The sequence below is a fragment of the Aedes albopictus genome, chromosome 2, assembly GCF_035046485.1.
Source record: "Aedes albopictus strain Foshan chromosome 2, AalbF5, whole genome shotgun sequence".
NCBI classification, from domain to species: Eukaryota; Metazoa; Arthropoda; class Insecta; order Diptera; family Culicidae; genus Aedes; species Aedes albopictus.
Window position 1 is genome coordinate 424,491,692 of NC_085137.1, and position 17,939 is coordinate 424,509,630.

Consider the following 17,939-nt stretch of genomic DNA (forward strand, 5'->3'; position numbering starts at 1 on the left):
GCTGAAAGAATTCCTGTATATATTTTGGAGACAGTACCTGATACAACATTTAAAGATGAATTTCTAAAATTAGTAGTAGGATACTATAAAGGAATGTCTATAACATTTCTTCGAGAAATTCATAAAAAAAACGAAAAAAAGCCTAAGTTACCTTTCGAGAACTTCTCGACCGTCAATGTTTTCAAGATTTACTTGCTGGGGTCATGTTAATATCTTCTTCAGCAAGCAAATAGGTTGTGAAAATCAATTATGCATGATGAACTTTGAAGATACAAACAATAATTAAGTACATAGAAAAAACTGATCTAGATCAACTTGGTACTGGATTTTTACTGAAACATGTTCCCAAATATCCAAAGGCTTGGGGATTCTTATCTACCGCGATAGAAGTTTTTAGTTTTTAATCAATAATTTATAAAATTTGCAATATTTTTAACTAAACATGCAAGATTTCTAACTAAAGATCATGTAAATAGAAGATTCACATCCGTATGAACTGCGCCGAAAACACCCCAACAAATATTTTTGCTGTACAAGATTGGAATAAACCACTCTTAAGCAATTTTTAGCTTAAGAAACTGTCATTCAGCTAGTTCTGTTACTTGGGACCAACTTCAAACCGTGGAAACCTATGTAATCTTTGCAGCATCGTTTATGTAATCTAGTGGACAAATTCTGAAGTTAATTGTTCGCGATGCCAGAAGTATGGATCTTCTTAACAACTTCTCCGAAGAGAGTATGCTGTAACCTTTTGTAATTCTTCAGGTAAAATGCGTGCAAAGATATAGGTTAATATAGATGATCAACTTCTTTCGAGTCCAAACAGCCAGCCAGTCCAGTCACCAATTGACAAGAATGCTGACTTCAGCCGGATTGAAGAATTCCAGAAATAGAAAATTAATTCCTTAGTAAACCTTCAAACATTTCCGCCAACTAAGGGTAGAAATATTAGCACTTCTGCGAAGAAAACCAATCAATGCCATTTAGTCATCCCCCTCCGTAATTTCTCGATTGTGTTCCGATGAATGAATCAGTTCTTCAGCGGGGTGTATCGATTCTCGGTATTGTGTACCAGCATTAACCATGAAGAGTTGTTGGACTTATAGACTTGTAAGTAAAAAAGATGGATTTTTTTCTGTGAGGGGCCGTGCATGTTACGTCACGCTTTAAGGGAGAGGGGGTTGTGAGGAGTTCGGCAAAACGTGGCGATCCATACAAATAATTGTGAGTTCCTATACAAAAATGTGACATAAGGGGGAGGGGGGTTAAAAATGGTCGATTTTAGCGTGATATAATTTGTGTCTCACCCCTGATAGACAATACTGATGCGCGTACCCTAGGTCTAGGTGATGATAAGCTTATATAAGGCCTCAACCACATGAAAGAAAACAACCTAGCTGGAACTTACGTGATTCAACTGCGTACAGAAGAACGTATTCGAGATTAACAAGAACGCATTGAATCACCTGGCAACAGTTTGAATCATTCGCCCTGTAGGGAGACTTTTGGATCTGTTCAGCAGGATGCTCTCAATTTCATCCTACCTAAAACGAAGAGTTGAATCGCTGTGTTTTTATTCTTGATGTAAACGCAAAATGTCGAATCAAGTACATATGATTTTGGACTACTTTGACTCAGTCAGTAGGTTTAAAACTAACTTATTATTTATATATACTGGAGGTACGTGCAATATCTAGCCGAGTACAAACATGTAAATCAATTTACTTTTCATTCCCGTCATACAATTTATTGGACGGTATTATTGAATTAAAGTATTATTAGATTATTATATAAAAAGTTAAAGAAACAATTGAAAAATCAAGCACAATAAACCAATTTTAATGTAAATGTAGTGTTGAACAAATTATACCCATGATTATTATATTTCAGTACGGACATCATCTAAGTTCATTAACTAAACAGTCGTTCCAATTAAGCACCCCTATCTGCGACCAGGGGCATCAATTCGCCTAGCAGCGTCATCGTGAATAGCGAGCAAAACAACAATGTGAATAACATATATTTCAAGTCTAATGAACTTGGAATACCGTCGTCATTGTATGTTTCATGAGAAATCCAACCGAGGGCATAAGGAATTTCATTTTTCCATTTCCTCCATTCTGTTTCAAAGACTCTTTTTACCGGCTCTATACCTCTCACGCTTGAACACTCAAGCCAAGTCGTTGTTCGTTTATCTCCATTCTCCCTTCCCTATCTCTCGTCGTGTACCCACTTATTATTTCCTTGCATCCAACAACCCAGCCAGCCAAGATATTCATCGTTTCAGTACTACTATCTCATATTATGTATTCTTCGAAGTTTCTCCAGTTTCTGCGCGCACGCTCTTTCTCGGCGCCCTTTTTGCCCATTAGCAAGTAGCGAGCGGGCAGGCAGGCAGGCAGTAGCAGCACCAGTCGAGGTGCGGATGGTTTGGACATTACCAAACACTTTTACCTTTTTATTTTACCTATACTTCTCGGGTAGAGAAAGAAGATCAAGAATGGCAATAAAACTTGAATAGGTGCAATAATAGTTACCGATTATTGGAAGAAGAAACCAGAGGGACAAGCAATAATAAAAGATAACTTCTGATAAAAAATAACCAAAAATATTAGATTTAGAACAAATGTGTTAAAAGAATAACACTGTTTGTTATCATGAAAAAAATAATCAAAACAATGAGTCATAATTTTATCAATTTCTTTCTCCCTTCTGGTTCTCCCTAATGTCTACCAATCTACCACATTTCTTCGCCCTGGCTACGGTCACCATCCGGCCAGCCATCGGTAAGAGATTGAAGTGCAACTTTGGATAACAACATTCCCAGTATATGTAATGGCACAGTACAGACAGACGGAAGAAACGAGATTGAAGATCGTAAAAAAAGTTAGCTAGTCTAGTATAGTTACCTTTTCATCTAGCTGCAGCTCGCCAAACGCAGGCCGATCCGTTAGGCTCTCTTTGTATTCCTCGTACTTTTGAACGAACTTGGCCCGTTTGCCCACCTTTGGGATTAGCTCCTTAATCATGTCGTATTTCAAATACCTGAATGCGCCTTCATCGATTTCTTCCTCTGGAAATAAAACACAAACACAGAACACAGAGAGAACATGAAATACGGTGAGAATACGGGTCAGTGTACGGTACGGGGAAACAGTAGAGGTTGGCTAATGGGCAATACCGTAGCAAACCGTAGTTTGCAAGCAGCTTTTGTTCGGTATTCGAGTCGCTTCCAATGCGAAGTTTAATGTTTGGCCGTAAGCCCGTAGTTTATGTGTTTGCTACATTAGTTGGACTATGTACATCAGGGAGTCTCGTTTCTTATAAGGTCCCCTCTTGTATCACCCCTGTTCAGCAGCTGCCCTGCTCTAGGGCATTATCTAGGGATTCCTTTTATGTGAACCATCGATCAACAAGAAAAGTTTGTAAATGTGTACATAAAAGCTTCGCTTCGTAGAATGGCAAAAACAACGTCGTCGACAACCAACAACGTCAACAGCAAGAGCGGTATTACGCAAGACCGAAAATTATCGAGAAGAGTGAAATACAAGCCAACGGTATTTTATAATCAACGGTAATAGCGGGAATTTCATAGTAGAGCGTTTGCGCAGCAGTTGTACCTGTGGCTTGGGACGCTGGAGAATGTGGAGTGGGGCGAGCCATGAAACATGGAAAAGTTTCACATTTTTTCGTTATCCATTTGAGGAATGTGAAAACATTCCTGTTGAAGGGAATTTCGATTTCAACACAGGTTCACGGTTTGCCAGCTCATGGAAAGAAGCAATACTCTTCTTATCAGAGCGCAGAGGCAAAAAATGTGAGGTAATGCATCCAGAATTTTGAATGATAAAAGCTTACGAATAATATCAAAATCCCAGACAACGCCAGTCTAGACATTGATAAGACAAGTTTGAGATGTTGGGAAATCAATAAAATTCCACTGTTTGTCATCGAGATTCGCCCACATATGGAGCAAATTGCTTCTATAATACTAGTGTGTCTTATATGCCGAACATGGGGATTTTATGACTGGTGGGAATCGGATTCATTTCTTTAGGCAACGGTGACATCTAAGGTTTCTGTTACTTGTAGATCAGGAAAGCGATCGTTAAATTAATTGGGATTCGTGGGTTCAATTCCCAACGGAGCACATGGAACACGTGTTTTATTGAGGACATGGATATTAAAGCATTATATCAACCTTTATCTACAGTCAGGGGATATATGCCGCGTTAGTTAATGGATTTAGTTCAAAAATAAAACAATGACAAAAAACTAATTATACTGTTTTTTTCGCAATGGAGAAAGTTAGAGCTCCAAAACCTATTGACTTTCCTTATCCTTCGAATCGAGCTAAAATCAACTTACAGCGACTCTTCCTGTAACAAAGGAAGATCATCTTGGAATGGTGCGTTACGGCGTAAGATCCACATTAAATTTAGATCTTCCTAACAAAAGTAACCTGGCAGAATTGTAGAAACATTCCAGAATAAAGAATCTTATTAAAGATTTGATGTATTTTTGTCGGTGTTTTTGTTTTTTGCCTTTCTCGTACACTAAGTGTACTGGAAAGGCTATATGTTCACTCCAAAAACGACTTTTTGATAGAAGGCTCGGAGGGTCAAGTCACATATACCAATCAACTCAGCTCGACGAATTGAGGTGATGTCTGTGTGTGTGTATGTGTGTGTGTGTATGTGTGTGTGTGTGTGTGTGTATGTGTGTGTACAAATAAACTCACATCACTTTTTGGCAGTAAACCTCAACCGATTTTAATGACCGACGGTTCATTCGACGCGGAATCTGGTCCCATTGTTTCCTATTGAAAATGGTTCGGATCGGTCCAGCCGTTCCGGAGTTATGGCCATTTACGTGTTCCGGACCAGTACCCTTGGAAGGGGCCATACATAAAAATGTAACAAACACATACATGCGACACATCAAACTGCGGCATTTTGGATAACCTGATGAACAGTTAGCAAGAAAACAGTCTCAGACCATATTTGAACCGGTAGTGTTCCGGAACCGGTTCCAGGAGTCCCGCCGGAAGTGGCCAAATATAAAAGTGAACCAAATCCATGCATGCGACACATCAAATTGCGGCATTTTGGATAACCTGATGAACAGTCAGCAAGAAAACAGTCTCAGACCATATATGAACCGGTAGTGTTCTGGAACCGGGAGTCCCGCAGGAAGTGGCCAAATATAAAAGTGAACCAAATCCATGCATGCGATATATCAAAGCGCGACTTTTTTGATAACCCAATGAAAGGTTGGCATAAAAAAAGACTCAGACCATATCTGAACCGGCAGTGAATCGGAACCGGTTCCGGATGTCCCGCTGGAAGTTCATATATAAAAGTGACCAATCCTATGCATGCGGCACATCAAACTACGGCATTTTCGATAACCTGATGAGCAGTCAGCAAGAAAACAGTCTCAGACCTTATATGAACCGGTAGTGTTTCAGAATCGTTTCCGGGTGTTCCGCCGGAAGTGGCCGTATATAAAAGTTGACAAAACTCTTGCATGCGGCAAATCAAATTACGACTTTTTCGACAACTTTATGACCGGTTATTGAGGAAGTAGGCTAAGACCACATTATGGACTGTCAGTAGTGCCGAAACTAGTTCCCTCCGAAAGCGACTAAATATAAAATTGAACCAAACCCATGGCTTTTTTGATAACCTAATAAACTTAAGCAAGCAAATAGGCTCAGACTATTTAAGAGACTATCGCTAGTGTTTCGCAACCGGTTCCGGGCCGGAAGTGACACCAAACCCATGCATGCGATACCTCAAATCACGGCTTTTTAGGTAACATGATGAACAGTTGCAAGAAAATAGACGCAAGTCCTATCAGTGTGTTACGGAACTGATTACTGATAGTGTCCCGCCAGAAATGATCAAATATAAAAGAGAACCAATACATGCGACATATCGATGACTTATTCAGTAACAAGATAAACGGTTAACCAACAAATAATCTCAGACCATATTTTGGAGAACCGGTAGTGTTCCAGAACTGGCGACAAGACGAGTAACGCGTCGGAAGTGGTAAAATATAGAAAGGAACTAAACCATAGCGGCGTTTTTGATAATCTGATGATCAGTCAACAAGAAAATAGTCTCAGGCCACAGTAGTTCGGAATCGGTTGTGGGTGTGATTTGATAGAAGTGAACCAAAACCATGCATGCGATACATAAAATTGCGGTATTTTCAAAAATTTGCCGAACGGTTAGCAGGAAAATAGCCTCAAATCACATCAATTTCCGGCTTTTCAGGTCACGTGATGAACATTTGACAAAAACATAGTCTAAGACCATATTTGAGACAACCGGAATCAGTTCCAGGTGTCCCGCCGGAAGTAGTCAAACGTAAAATTTAACCAAACCCATGCAAGCTGCACATCGAATAGCGGAATTATAAAGGTTAACAAAATAAATGTCAAAGCGATAAATCAAATTGTGGTTTTTTTGATAGCATGTAAACGTTGGGTAAGATTATAAATGAAAAAATGATCAAAGTCTTCATATATGCGAGAGAACGAAATCATGACCAAAGCGATCTCTTCAAATCACACCATTTCAGATTCCTGCGGTGTAAATGTATAGTAGGATGGATCAACGGTTTATATAAAAATATAATTTAATCGCGTCAACCTTATACAGTTTTTCAATCTCCAATCTCCTTATGCTTCTGAAATTACTGCTGACAATTTGGGTTCGGCTGGTGAGGGCTCAAACTCTTCTCATTGCGATTGAAATTTGAATGGAAAATTTACATTTTCTGCATTTTCCTCGTAGGAAGGTCAAATTTTACATGAATCGTGTTACCAATGATAATAAAATATAGCCTAAAGTGTGCTGAAATAAACATTGGCGAAGATCATAAAGTGATCTGTGATTGTGAATAAAGTTAACCTTCTTCAAGCATTAGCTAACGCTCACCCCGCTGCCGTAGTGGATGGAATGGGGTCACAATGGCCCCAATACACGACTAGGGTTAAGGTGGTCAAGCAGTCAACTGAGAGGTCTGATCTTTTTCTGCTCTGTTTTGTTGTTGAACATAACATCGGAATAGATATCATCAATAAGTTTCGAAAATCGATGCTAGTGTAAAGTGTTTTCAGGATTCAGGAACATTTTGGCTAACGTCGAAGAAAAGTTTATGAGTACATATTCGACGAGTAAGGCACTATCACCACTAGGTGGATTAATCTGGGTTTTTTTTTTATTATTAACGACACTTTACACAGAGGTGCATTCAGGCTGAATTATGTGTTTCTGTTTGTGTGTTCAATGCTTACTGTAAATAAACATTTTATTTCAGGACGATAGGTCATTACTGATTACTGATTTTCAAAACCATGTGAAAACCATAGAGCAGCAATAATTAGGTATGAAAACAACTACCATTTATAACACAGTTACAAAGTATGATAAAGAACTACGCAGTGTCAGGTCTCCATGTACATTGTCTCCTTCTGAACTCGTGAAACTTCACATTTCTTGACTAAATTGAAGAGATTATTGCAAAAGATGTTCATTCATGTTCGAGTACAATTTTGAAAGAGATGTAATCAAGAGGCCTACTGTCAGTATAGTTTGGATCGAGTTTTCTAACGTTGTGGCACTCAGACTCACAGGCGCCTAGATATCGCGAAACCATAAGCTGGACATCTCCCTCAGAAACACTGCAGGATTGCGTCAATCTTGTCTAAGAGTCAGAGATTAATCCCAAATCTATGTGCTTTAGTTTGAACGGCAACCCTCATAATAGATATCTAGGACTGTACCACCTAAAAATGTGTGCGACTCGCTTAATGCTAATGCTAAAATCAACTCTCAGCAAACTCTAGGAGCGGCGCTACTAAAAAGTAACCCTTTGTGCATTAAGATGACAAAAATTATCGCTGATTTGTAAGTGAAATCCAAAAATCCACTTCATTCACGGTTTTCGTTATCTAACGATCGATTTTAAACGAAAAATATGGGCTCCGAGAATGTTGATCTGGATCACTCTTGGCAACTTAAGCATTAATTGCCGGTACTTGAACACAGGGACCTCCGGAACCGATTTCGAAACAAAACGAACGAGAGCGTATCCAGAATTTCACTCCTAAATCAAGCCTAACCTTACCTAACACCGTATCTAACAAAATCCACGAACGGAGAAAATCGAAAGGGAAGTTCGCTGTTCCCATAGCAACTCATACATTGAGCATTTCAGAAACGTGAAAAATCCGGGTATTTTTTCACAAATCAGCCCCAAAGGTTAGTGATACAAGTAGTCCTTAACGAAATTCAGTGCCTCATGTGAAAATGTCTTTTTTGTTTACATATGTTACATACGGTGTTTGGTAAAGTTAGGCTCGAAATATGGTACAGCGTCATTACTAGCGTCATTACTAGAACACTTTGAATAACTTTTTCGTTTGACAGCTCAAAAAACGAGATTTTTCTTCAAACTTCAAATGAACACTGACCAATAGATCAAAGTTGGAATTAACAACTTGCGGAGGAGTTCTTATCGTGCTCTTGTGCTGTGTGGAAATAAGCTCTCTCTGCTGCAGGAAGTTTTACCTCCTAAAGCAATTCAACAGTACCTACCTACAATAGCACTTTTCAACGCTAAACTTATACCTATTAATTCCTTTTCGATCCTTGCCTGGACTCGTGCCCTCGATTATTCATTGGTCCCGTTTGCGGAAGTTAAATTCCGTGAAACGATGGAAGTCCTACTTGGATACCGATTAGGGAAAGAAGGTCTTCTCCTGGAAGGTCTTCTAATTAAACTAAATTATGGTTGCATCCATTTGTTCAATATGGAAGGATGACTCCAAAAAGTGGGTTTTAAAACTGTCCAAAACCCGGCAAAATCAGAAGGAAAGAAGAACATTCAGGTACTCCGCTTCCTTCAGACAAAACAAATGTTTCAGATGCAAATTTAGTTGAAATGGGTAATCCATGCTGGGCAGTTTTTCGGAACAGCAGGATGCCTCTCACCCAGGCACTTCGATTCCTGCTAAAAGCAATGGGTGCCGCCAATCGTGGCCAGCATATCTGAATTCGTTGGTTTTGAACTCTATAAGGGGAATTAAGGTTTATTTCCAAATAGCCAGGAAAAGATACTGCAGTGTATTGACGGAAACCCTTAAAGATTGGGATCTTCTTCTCAAGTAGCTTACTGAGAAGAAGCATAAATTTTTCACATACGACGACAGGTCTGCACGCTTGTTCAAAGTCGTATAAATCGCCCGATGAAATCAAAAATGAACTCAACGTTTTACTTGAATTCACTCCAGTCCAAGTAATAAAAATGAAAAAGAGAACCCGCTCTGAAAATTCTCAGCAGGGTATCTCCCAAGACTTTTATTTAGTTCACTTCAACAAAAGTGATCCAAATAACTTGAAATATTCGGAAAAGGCGAAGTCCAACAACATTTTCGTAAGCCTGGAGGAAATTTTCAGAACCCTACATAGTGCCATAAGTGCCAGAGCTGGGGGCATGGACATACATGGATGCTTAAAGCATGATTTGTGGAGGTTATTCTCACGCCAAGGATTTGAAGGATGATTCTCCAGTGAAAGAAGATACCAGAAAATTAAAATGTTTCTTATTGCGGAGGCAACCATAAGTCAAACTTTTGGGATTGCCCCATCCGTAAAAAAGTTGGGGAATTACGTGCTCGAGATGGAATGGGAACGCTAATCGTACTCGTAACTCTGCAGGTAGAATTTCTACCAACACAAATTCTTCCCTCGATAATAATGTTCATACCGCTTGTATCCATCCGCCGGAGGTGGTTAACCACCAAACTAGCCTTCGAGCGAATAATGTACCCTCCAGCAATGGAGTGGGTAATATTAAATATTTTGTTAAGCTACCTATGCCGATGTGATTGCTGGTAAGCAAAATTCGAGTAATATTCATCACTAGCCATCAAATTCTCCGACTTTTTGAACCCTCTAAGCAGAGTACCCTCTTCGAATGAGTGCAATCAGTTTTGTACTTTTCATTCTTTTGCCTATCGTTTTACAGATACAGTGACCCCACAATTTATGAATCGGCAAAAATGATCACAGTTTATGGATTACTCATTTGATCAACATATGGTGATTCATAAATAGTGTACAAAATTAAGGTGATTCATCGGTGTGGGGTCACTGTGCGCGTATTTCGACTACCACTTGTAATGTTCCTCAGTGTTCCTCAGTGAAAATAGTTTTGAAGTTGGCTCTCTGGTTGAGTTGTATCAAATTTACAATATTGAAACCATGGAATACACTGAGCGGAAAATTCACTTAAATTCTACTGGAAATCTCAAGTAGATTTTTTCCATCCAACTTAACATTTGAAACTTAAATGATTAGTTAGTGAAAATATTCTACTACAAAAATCCAATAAAATTTAAGTGAAATTTTTCACTGCCAAATCATATGAATTTAAAATATTTTTTTAGTATAATTTTATTAGTGTTTGCTCTTATTATTATATTAAAATTAATAAATTCCAAAATTTGGTTAATCTCTGTGCCACCGGAGTCCACCAAATGGTTCCCTCGATAATGAGGAAACATCTGAATTCACAGAACACATTGCCATCATCACACTCATGCATGGTTCGTTAGTGATGGCTGACAACTACATGCTTCTATTTTGCATACTTTCGACTGCAGTAAAATCCACTTGAAAACCATATACAATTTATAATACGATGAAGTGCGAAATTTCCAATAACTTTCCATTGGAGATTCACTATACTTTCAAGCGGGTTTCACTTAACTCATGTGAACTCACTGAAAAATTGATTTTGGAACGGTTACTTGACTTTTTCCAGTGAAATCAAAATGAAATTTTCTCTCAGTGTAGATGCCAACGAAAACCATTGCAAATTTTCATCAAAAATCGTTGCAGTCTCCTATTTCTATGATTAGTTCTGGAGCAACATTTGAAAAGGGCATACAAGCATTGGTAAACAATGACTTCAAACGTCGCTTCTGAGCCTCCATCAGCTTAATCACAAAGACTAAGACCATTATCAGATAGAGCAAACATCGATCTTTCGGAAAATGGTGTTCATTTGCGTGGGTGGGCTGCTGTTAGGCCCTACGAAGCGTTTTCGAAAAAATACACAAGACCTCGGGCCCTTTTCAAATGTTGCTCCAGAGTTTTTTGTATAAATAGTTTAAATTAGGCTAGAGTTGAGATAAGTTGAAAAAATGTATGTTTAACACGCAGATGAAAAATACACCCTGCAAAAAAATTCAACCGAGGTGAGCCAGCGTCTGGCTGAAAGCCTCTTCAGCAACTTCCGGAGAATGCGAACAGATTTGATTTGCCTGAAATGTCATGCTAATCAGCAATAATAGCAATGCACTGGAGAAATACCAGAGGAGATCATTGCCGTATGAAGAAAGCATCGAGGTATCTATTCCTTGAAGAATACATGAAGGGAATTTTAGGAAACTTCCTGGAAGCAATAAAAAAAAACTTTAAAGAGGATTTAGTAGAGGAACCCGGAAATCACCTGAAGGAATTCCTTAAAAAATCCCAGGGTAAATTCCTGAAGAAACTGCTGTAGGAATTCCCGAACGAATCCCTAGAGTTTTGGCAAAATCCTGATAAATATTCCAAAAAGAAGTTTGGATAAATTTCTGGAAATCTCCAGAGAATTTCCTGGAAGAATTTCTGAAGGAATTTCCGTCCTGAAGGAATTTCTGCACGAATCTCTGAAGGAATTCCTGTAGGAATCTTGAAGGAATTCTTAAGGGAATATTTGGAGGAATTTCCGAAGGAGTTTTTGGAAGAATACCTGAAGATTTCTCGAGGAATTGTCTGGAAATACTCCCGAACGGACTCTCTGAAAGAATTGTGTCCGTCACATAGTGTGTGTTGTGTTAATCCTGTTCTGTTGTCTTTTCATCTGACGTTATTTTTTTGTTCGTTTATTCATGTGTCCAATTTACTACCTGTTTGTCCGATATACACCATGTGTCTTCCGCCGGTAAAAATGTTGTTGATATCTATGTATCGATTGCAGATTGCTTGAAGAATATTTCCGATAAAACGACAGGTTGCCGCCTTGATCATCTTGACTTTCCGAATATTGCTTTTGAGACAACTGCTAGATTGCTAAACCATGTGAACATGTGAATATGAACCCACTAAAGCGGATGGTCGAATGTTTATGAAATGCGAAGATAATGACGAGAACATCGTATGGTATTCGGAAGATGGAAGCAGTACTTCGACATACACCTGAATAATACAAAAACATGTGAAATTCTAAGCAAAGTAAAGCAACACACGAAGTGATCATGTCAGCTTGCAGAATCTATTGTTGTTTTTAACAGCCTAGCGGCAGCCCCGGAAAGCAGAATCCATCCATAATGATTCAGCAAAGATTTTCAACCAAGGGTGAGGTCAAAACTAGAAGTGAATGCAATTTTGCTGGTGGCGAGCTCGCACGCTAGGGAGAAAGTGGGATGAGGTCTGTCGAAAAAGCTTAGAAAGAGGAAACAGTCGAGCAGCCATCAACTTTCAGCGAACATGTGATAACGTCCCATGAACTTTTTTTATTATTCTCGAAGAATTTCTAATAACTTGGTTAACTTATCTAGAACTATCTAAATGTGTTGTGGAGCAGTTGGATGACATCGTTAGCCTTACGCAGCGAGGATGTTTTTAGATGTGCATCGATTCTACGTTTGAATAGAATAGAGTAGCTTACTTGATTGTACAATTCGTAGCGATGAATCTACACCGAATGAAGCATTTGCCTCCACTGGTCTCAGTCTTAGCCCATCGCATCCTGTCGCGCGTCATCCTGAAGATTTAAATACGTTAGGTCCTCCTCAACTGCAAAAAGTCAACGTGTGCGCAGCCTCCCAGAGGCTGACGGCCCCTTCCTGGCTCTCTACTGAACATGGTTTAAGCTTGTCGTTGCTCCGGCATACCGCCACGTGCCCAGCCTACCGCAGCCTGCCATATTTGATTCACTTCACTATATCCGCCAAGTATTGTTTGTTGCACTTCACGTTCGAAGACTCCAAAGGCTCTCTGATCAGCTTCTCTCAACGTCCATGACCGATGTAGATCATCACCATTCATGTACTTGGACTTTGTGGCGTTCGTTAATCGTAACTCTAGTTCACACAGTCTCTGTCTTAGGAGGTATGAACTCTTCTATGGCACAACAGTCGATTCCAATTATATCGACCACGTGACTACGTTCCTTTGCACACCAGCTTTTCTTATCGCTCGTTCCGGTGATATGTTAAACAGCAAGTTTGAAGGAGCATCCCTTGCTTTGGTTCGTCTGAGGTTACGAACGATGGCGAAGTTTCATCCGGAATCCGTACACTTGATTTCAATTCGACAATAAGCGTATCATAAATCAGTCTAATCAGCTTCGAGCCATAACTCGTTTCTCTTCACTGAATCGTACACCGCCGTGCATCAATAAACAGATGATGGGTCTGCAAGCTGTACTCCCGAAATTTATCAAGAATCTGCCGGAGAGTGAACATATGATCCGTCGATGAACGGCCCTCACGAAAATCCGCCTGTATTCGCCGACGAAGGCCTTCTCAACCGGCCTCAGCCTGTCAAACAGAATGCCGGATAAAATCTAGTATGCTAAATTGAGAAGAGTTATTCCTCTGTAGTTTTATCTGTCAGTAAGACTCCATCTCGGCCGGGAGATGGCGTTGTTTTTCTCCGCACGCAATTGACAGTTTCGTAAAACCTCCGCTTATCTTTCTGTTCCATATACATACTCTTGCTCTCTTTTATTTTTGCGGTGAATTCGTTTTTCGGCTACGCTTGCTTCCATAAATCGCTCCAGGCTCTGGCGGGACTGCGACACCAGCATCCGGCTTCTAGCAACATGTTTCTCGTTACCCTTTATGACATCAGCCACCGTTATCCTAGCATGGCATCATCCACCAATTCAACGTTCGTACGGGGCGGCAGATGTTTGACGAAGTGCTACTTTCAGCTTTCAACCTTATTTAAACTGTGCCCTAAAGTGATCTTATCTTTATCATTATCCATTTCAGTTCGTGCAAAAAAAGTTTCTAGCGCAAATATGTGGAGCGGACCTGGTGGGATGGTTGGAACACGTGACTATCACACCGAGGACCTGGGATTGTGAGGGAAGTAAAGCGTGGGTCCCGAGATGCCCGAGTAGAGGAAAAGAGCTCAATAATAGCATATTTTGATATGGAGATCAAAAAGTGATATGGGTTTGATTGACATAAGAGATAAAAGATCTAAAAATAAAATCAAAAATTTACTCCTGGACAGAGAGTAAAAAAATCGAAGATTGAAAGTGAAGATTGACATTCTCATTTTTTCATTCGAGTTTGGCCACATTCATTGTCAGCTGAATGCCTCTCTTTTTTCATTCAATTCTCTGTCACGAATATTTTTCGCACGTCGTAAAATGTCCAATTTCTGTTAACAGATGCACAATCCGACTTATTGGACAAATATAGAAGATAATTAATATTCTAATTAACTACTATACACAAGTTTTGAGATGATTGAAAATAAAATCGGGAGTTACGGTCCAGTTATATTTCTTAGTGAAAATTGTCAGTGACAGAAAAATGAATGAATAGGTGAAAAAATTCATTCGCCAAAATGAATTTTATTTTGATCCCTCAGTTGAGAATTTTTAAAATTCACGTTGAATTTCACTCATTGAAAAAGAAAATTGTAATCTCTGCTCCTGGAACATCATTATCATATCAAATTTAGATTTTGTAAGATCTGACCAATAGCAGCGAGCTATTCGTTAGATTTTAAAATATCACATTTTGATATTGTTCAGATGTTTCAGGAACATTTTTCAGATATTATTTTCAGATCTTTTATCTCTTATATCAATCAAACCAATATCACGTTTTGATCGTCAGTATTTCACCTCTACCCGGGTGAAATAGCCTAGGGCTAAAAATCTCGTTAAAACATATAAAAAGTATTTCAAAACGCCTTCAAAGCAATACCGAAATTATCGCTTTGAATTCTACAAGACGAAGATAGCGATTCTTACTAATCGAAACTTTAAGGCTAAAGAAAATAAATTGAATCTTTGATTACTCAAGATGTTAACCAGATCAATCCAAACTGCCAAGATTGAATGCAATAATTGTGCAGTGAATTGGCATCGAATAGTGTTCAATGTCCTTGGCAATATGTTTTCAAGAGAAGAAGAATATTGTTTTCCTTTAAGGACAGACTAGTTAAAAACTTAAAATGACCGCCACAATAGCCGACTTTTGCATATTGCACTATTCACGATTTAAGACGCACAAATTTCATGAATTACAAAAGCAGCGTCCCTGATCTTCATATGTTGAGCTTATTACAAGTGAGCAAAAGCAAAATGATTTGTGCATTCAAAATTCTGGTACAATGGTGAACCGGGATTTCAAGACGTTTATCCCTAAATATTCACGACAAAAAGAATGAAGTCTGCACATTGTAAGAGAACCTTAATAGGAATTTATTTATATTATAAATAAATCTAAGGCGCAAAAGGCAATATTTGTAATTCAGGTGGGCAATTATCTACCACATTGTGACATTACTCTGATCACGTATGGCAGGCTTATAATACCAGACAATCGTGTATGAGTAAGCTTTTGTAATTGATGTGAAGCCCTTTGGGTGTGAATAAAAGAGCTATATTCCTGTATCCCTATGGCAATATGTACTACCACAGGTTGTCTGTTCCTACGTACTGAAAGTACGTAAATTATATACGATCATGGAGCAGAAAACTGAATCATGACCCCGCTCTAGTGAATCACCATTAAACGCAGGGAAGAGCAATAAACTTATTCAAACGGCGAATACTGAAATTTTCCGTCACGTTCCGCTCACCACTGGCTGGCTACATTAGACTGGAATATGGGCACAAGCGAAAACTAGACAATATAATGTAGTAACCACCAGACTATAGCGTGCCACACAACCTGAGTGGTGGTTGGTTGCGATCGTGGCTCCAAGGTGCAGTAATAAGAAAACGTAATCATTTTCCAAGCCTCGTGGTGGCCACGAAGCACAAGAGAAACTTTTCTTGTTGCCTAGCAAAGCGGGCATATTTCCTATACAATCGCTGTTGAATCGGTGGAAATATTACGGTACATGCAGGCACGGTTGGCGAATAAGCTCCAGTATAAAACCATAATATTTATACTCTGTACAACACAACATAGGCACTGACGAGCGTTTGCCAAGAGTTTCTAACACACATACAAATGTACGGTACACCGCATGGAGGAAAAGCTGGTATGCTGGTGGTAACGAAACAATTGGGCTCAGCCAACCCAGTTACCCGAACCAATCCAACCAACCGACCATTAAGCCAACCGAGAGAATTCGTAATAACTTGCGACGAAATGTCGACACCTTACGAACGACCCCTCTTGAACACAATAGACACTGACTGGCTTAAAATGAAATATTATTTTTTATTTTATTTCAAACGGCCCCAAACAAGAAAAAGTCAATTACATTGCCAATGAACGCTTCACTGAAAGTTCCATGAACCATTCTTCAAGGTACATTTCGAGAATAATAAAAAAACGTCTACCCAACTTCTGAGAAAACCCTGGAACCAAAAAGAGAATACCTGGAAACTTCAGCAAAATTGCTTTCGCATACCTTGAAATATCTTGATGAGCTCCGGCATATTCCAACCGTTCAGCAAATTTTTCACATACGTATCCATTTTGACGAAGCAGCCTTTCGAAACTGCTTCTGAGTGATGATTTTCGATTTCCGTCGCCAGAAGGGGAAATTTCCGTAATACCTCCCGGATTAGATACCGTATTTCGCAGTCCAAAGAGATAACGAACGACACAAAAACAGAACTCACACTACAAATTCCGTACACCAGTTTCTTATGCACCAACCCATACACACAAACCAAGCTCAATGCGAAGGAACATTAAAAACACAACCGTAATATCACTACACTTCACAGCACTCCATCTGGCGAAAGCGTTCAACGTGCGGCAAGATCTCGATATACACTGAAATAAGTGTTCGAAAATTTGAAAGACAATGCAAAAGAGAATCCCTAGAGCTCGGAGCTACGCATGAGCACATTTCTCCGCTCTACAACCTGTGATTTGTTTATATTCGTTTCTCGCTCATGCACCGAGCGTCGCGAGCACGCGAAACAAAGAAGCCAAAACGCAGCGTGCACGCGGTGAGCACCAATCCGTTCTCACGAGAGCATATTGAACAGCGCTCTTTGACGCTCCTCTCTCGCCTAATTAACCGCTTCTTTGGTGAGAAAAAACGGCACATAATCTGTTTGGTAATACTTGGCATGTAGAAATGGTGCACAAGGAAAAAAAAAGTTCAACTGGAATAAAAATAATGAAAGCAAATGGAAGCGAAACGTTCGAAACTCCACCGAACGACGAACCGAAAGGGGAATGTGAATAATCTCGGATTACAGTTAGTATAGTACTTCCATCCAGCAATCGAGTCTTGCTGGATGTGGATGGCTTTTCACCACCAGATACTTTTCGAGTTCGTTTCGGGCGAGCTGGCTGGCGGTGTGTTAACCCGGAATCCGGAAAAGACAGCTGTCATCGATTTAATGTGCTCCGAATACGAGTTGGTAATTTTCCACCGACTCAGCGGAGAAACGATGAGATTGACTTTTAAATGAGGCAATAATGCGCTGTCCATGGCTGAGATGATTTGATGATGAAATATATTTTTCAGAAATTTTTGAGTCATATGTAATTCGGCGATTCTACAAATGTAGGTCCTATAGGAATAAAAGGAAACAGTTGAACTCTTATGTGACAACTATGAAAAACAAAAACTTGTAGTTCCACCGATGATGACTGAACCGGAAGTGTTGATCACTTTTTGAGTAACTCTCGCTGAGACCGGTCCACTATT

The 17,939-nt window shown here is 39.5% G+C and overlaps 1 protein-coding gene across 1 annotated transcript in view; it reads right to left on the reverse strand.

Moving 5' to 3' along the window:
* The window catches only part of LOC115265266 (uncharacterized), a 30,063-nt gene extending 12,867 nt beyond the window's left edge, over positions 1-17,196 (reverse strand). Inside the window, exons 1-2 of the mRNA XM_029869689.2 lie at positions 16,680-17,196; positions 2,910-3,073 (exon numbers count right to left, since the gene is read on the reverse strand). Of these exons, the coding sequence (XP_029725549.1) occupies positions 2,910-3,073; positions 16,680-16,746 (231 nt within the window). The 5' untranslated portion in view covers positions 16,747-17,196. The remainder of the gene's footprint in view (positions 1-2,909; positions 3,074-16,679) is intronic.
* Between the last annotated feature and the right edge of the window lie 743 nt (positions 17,197-17,939).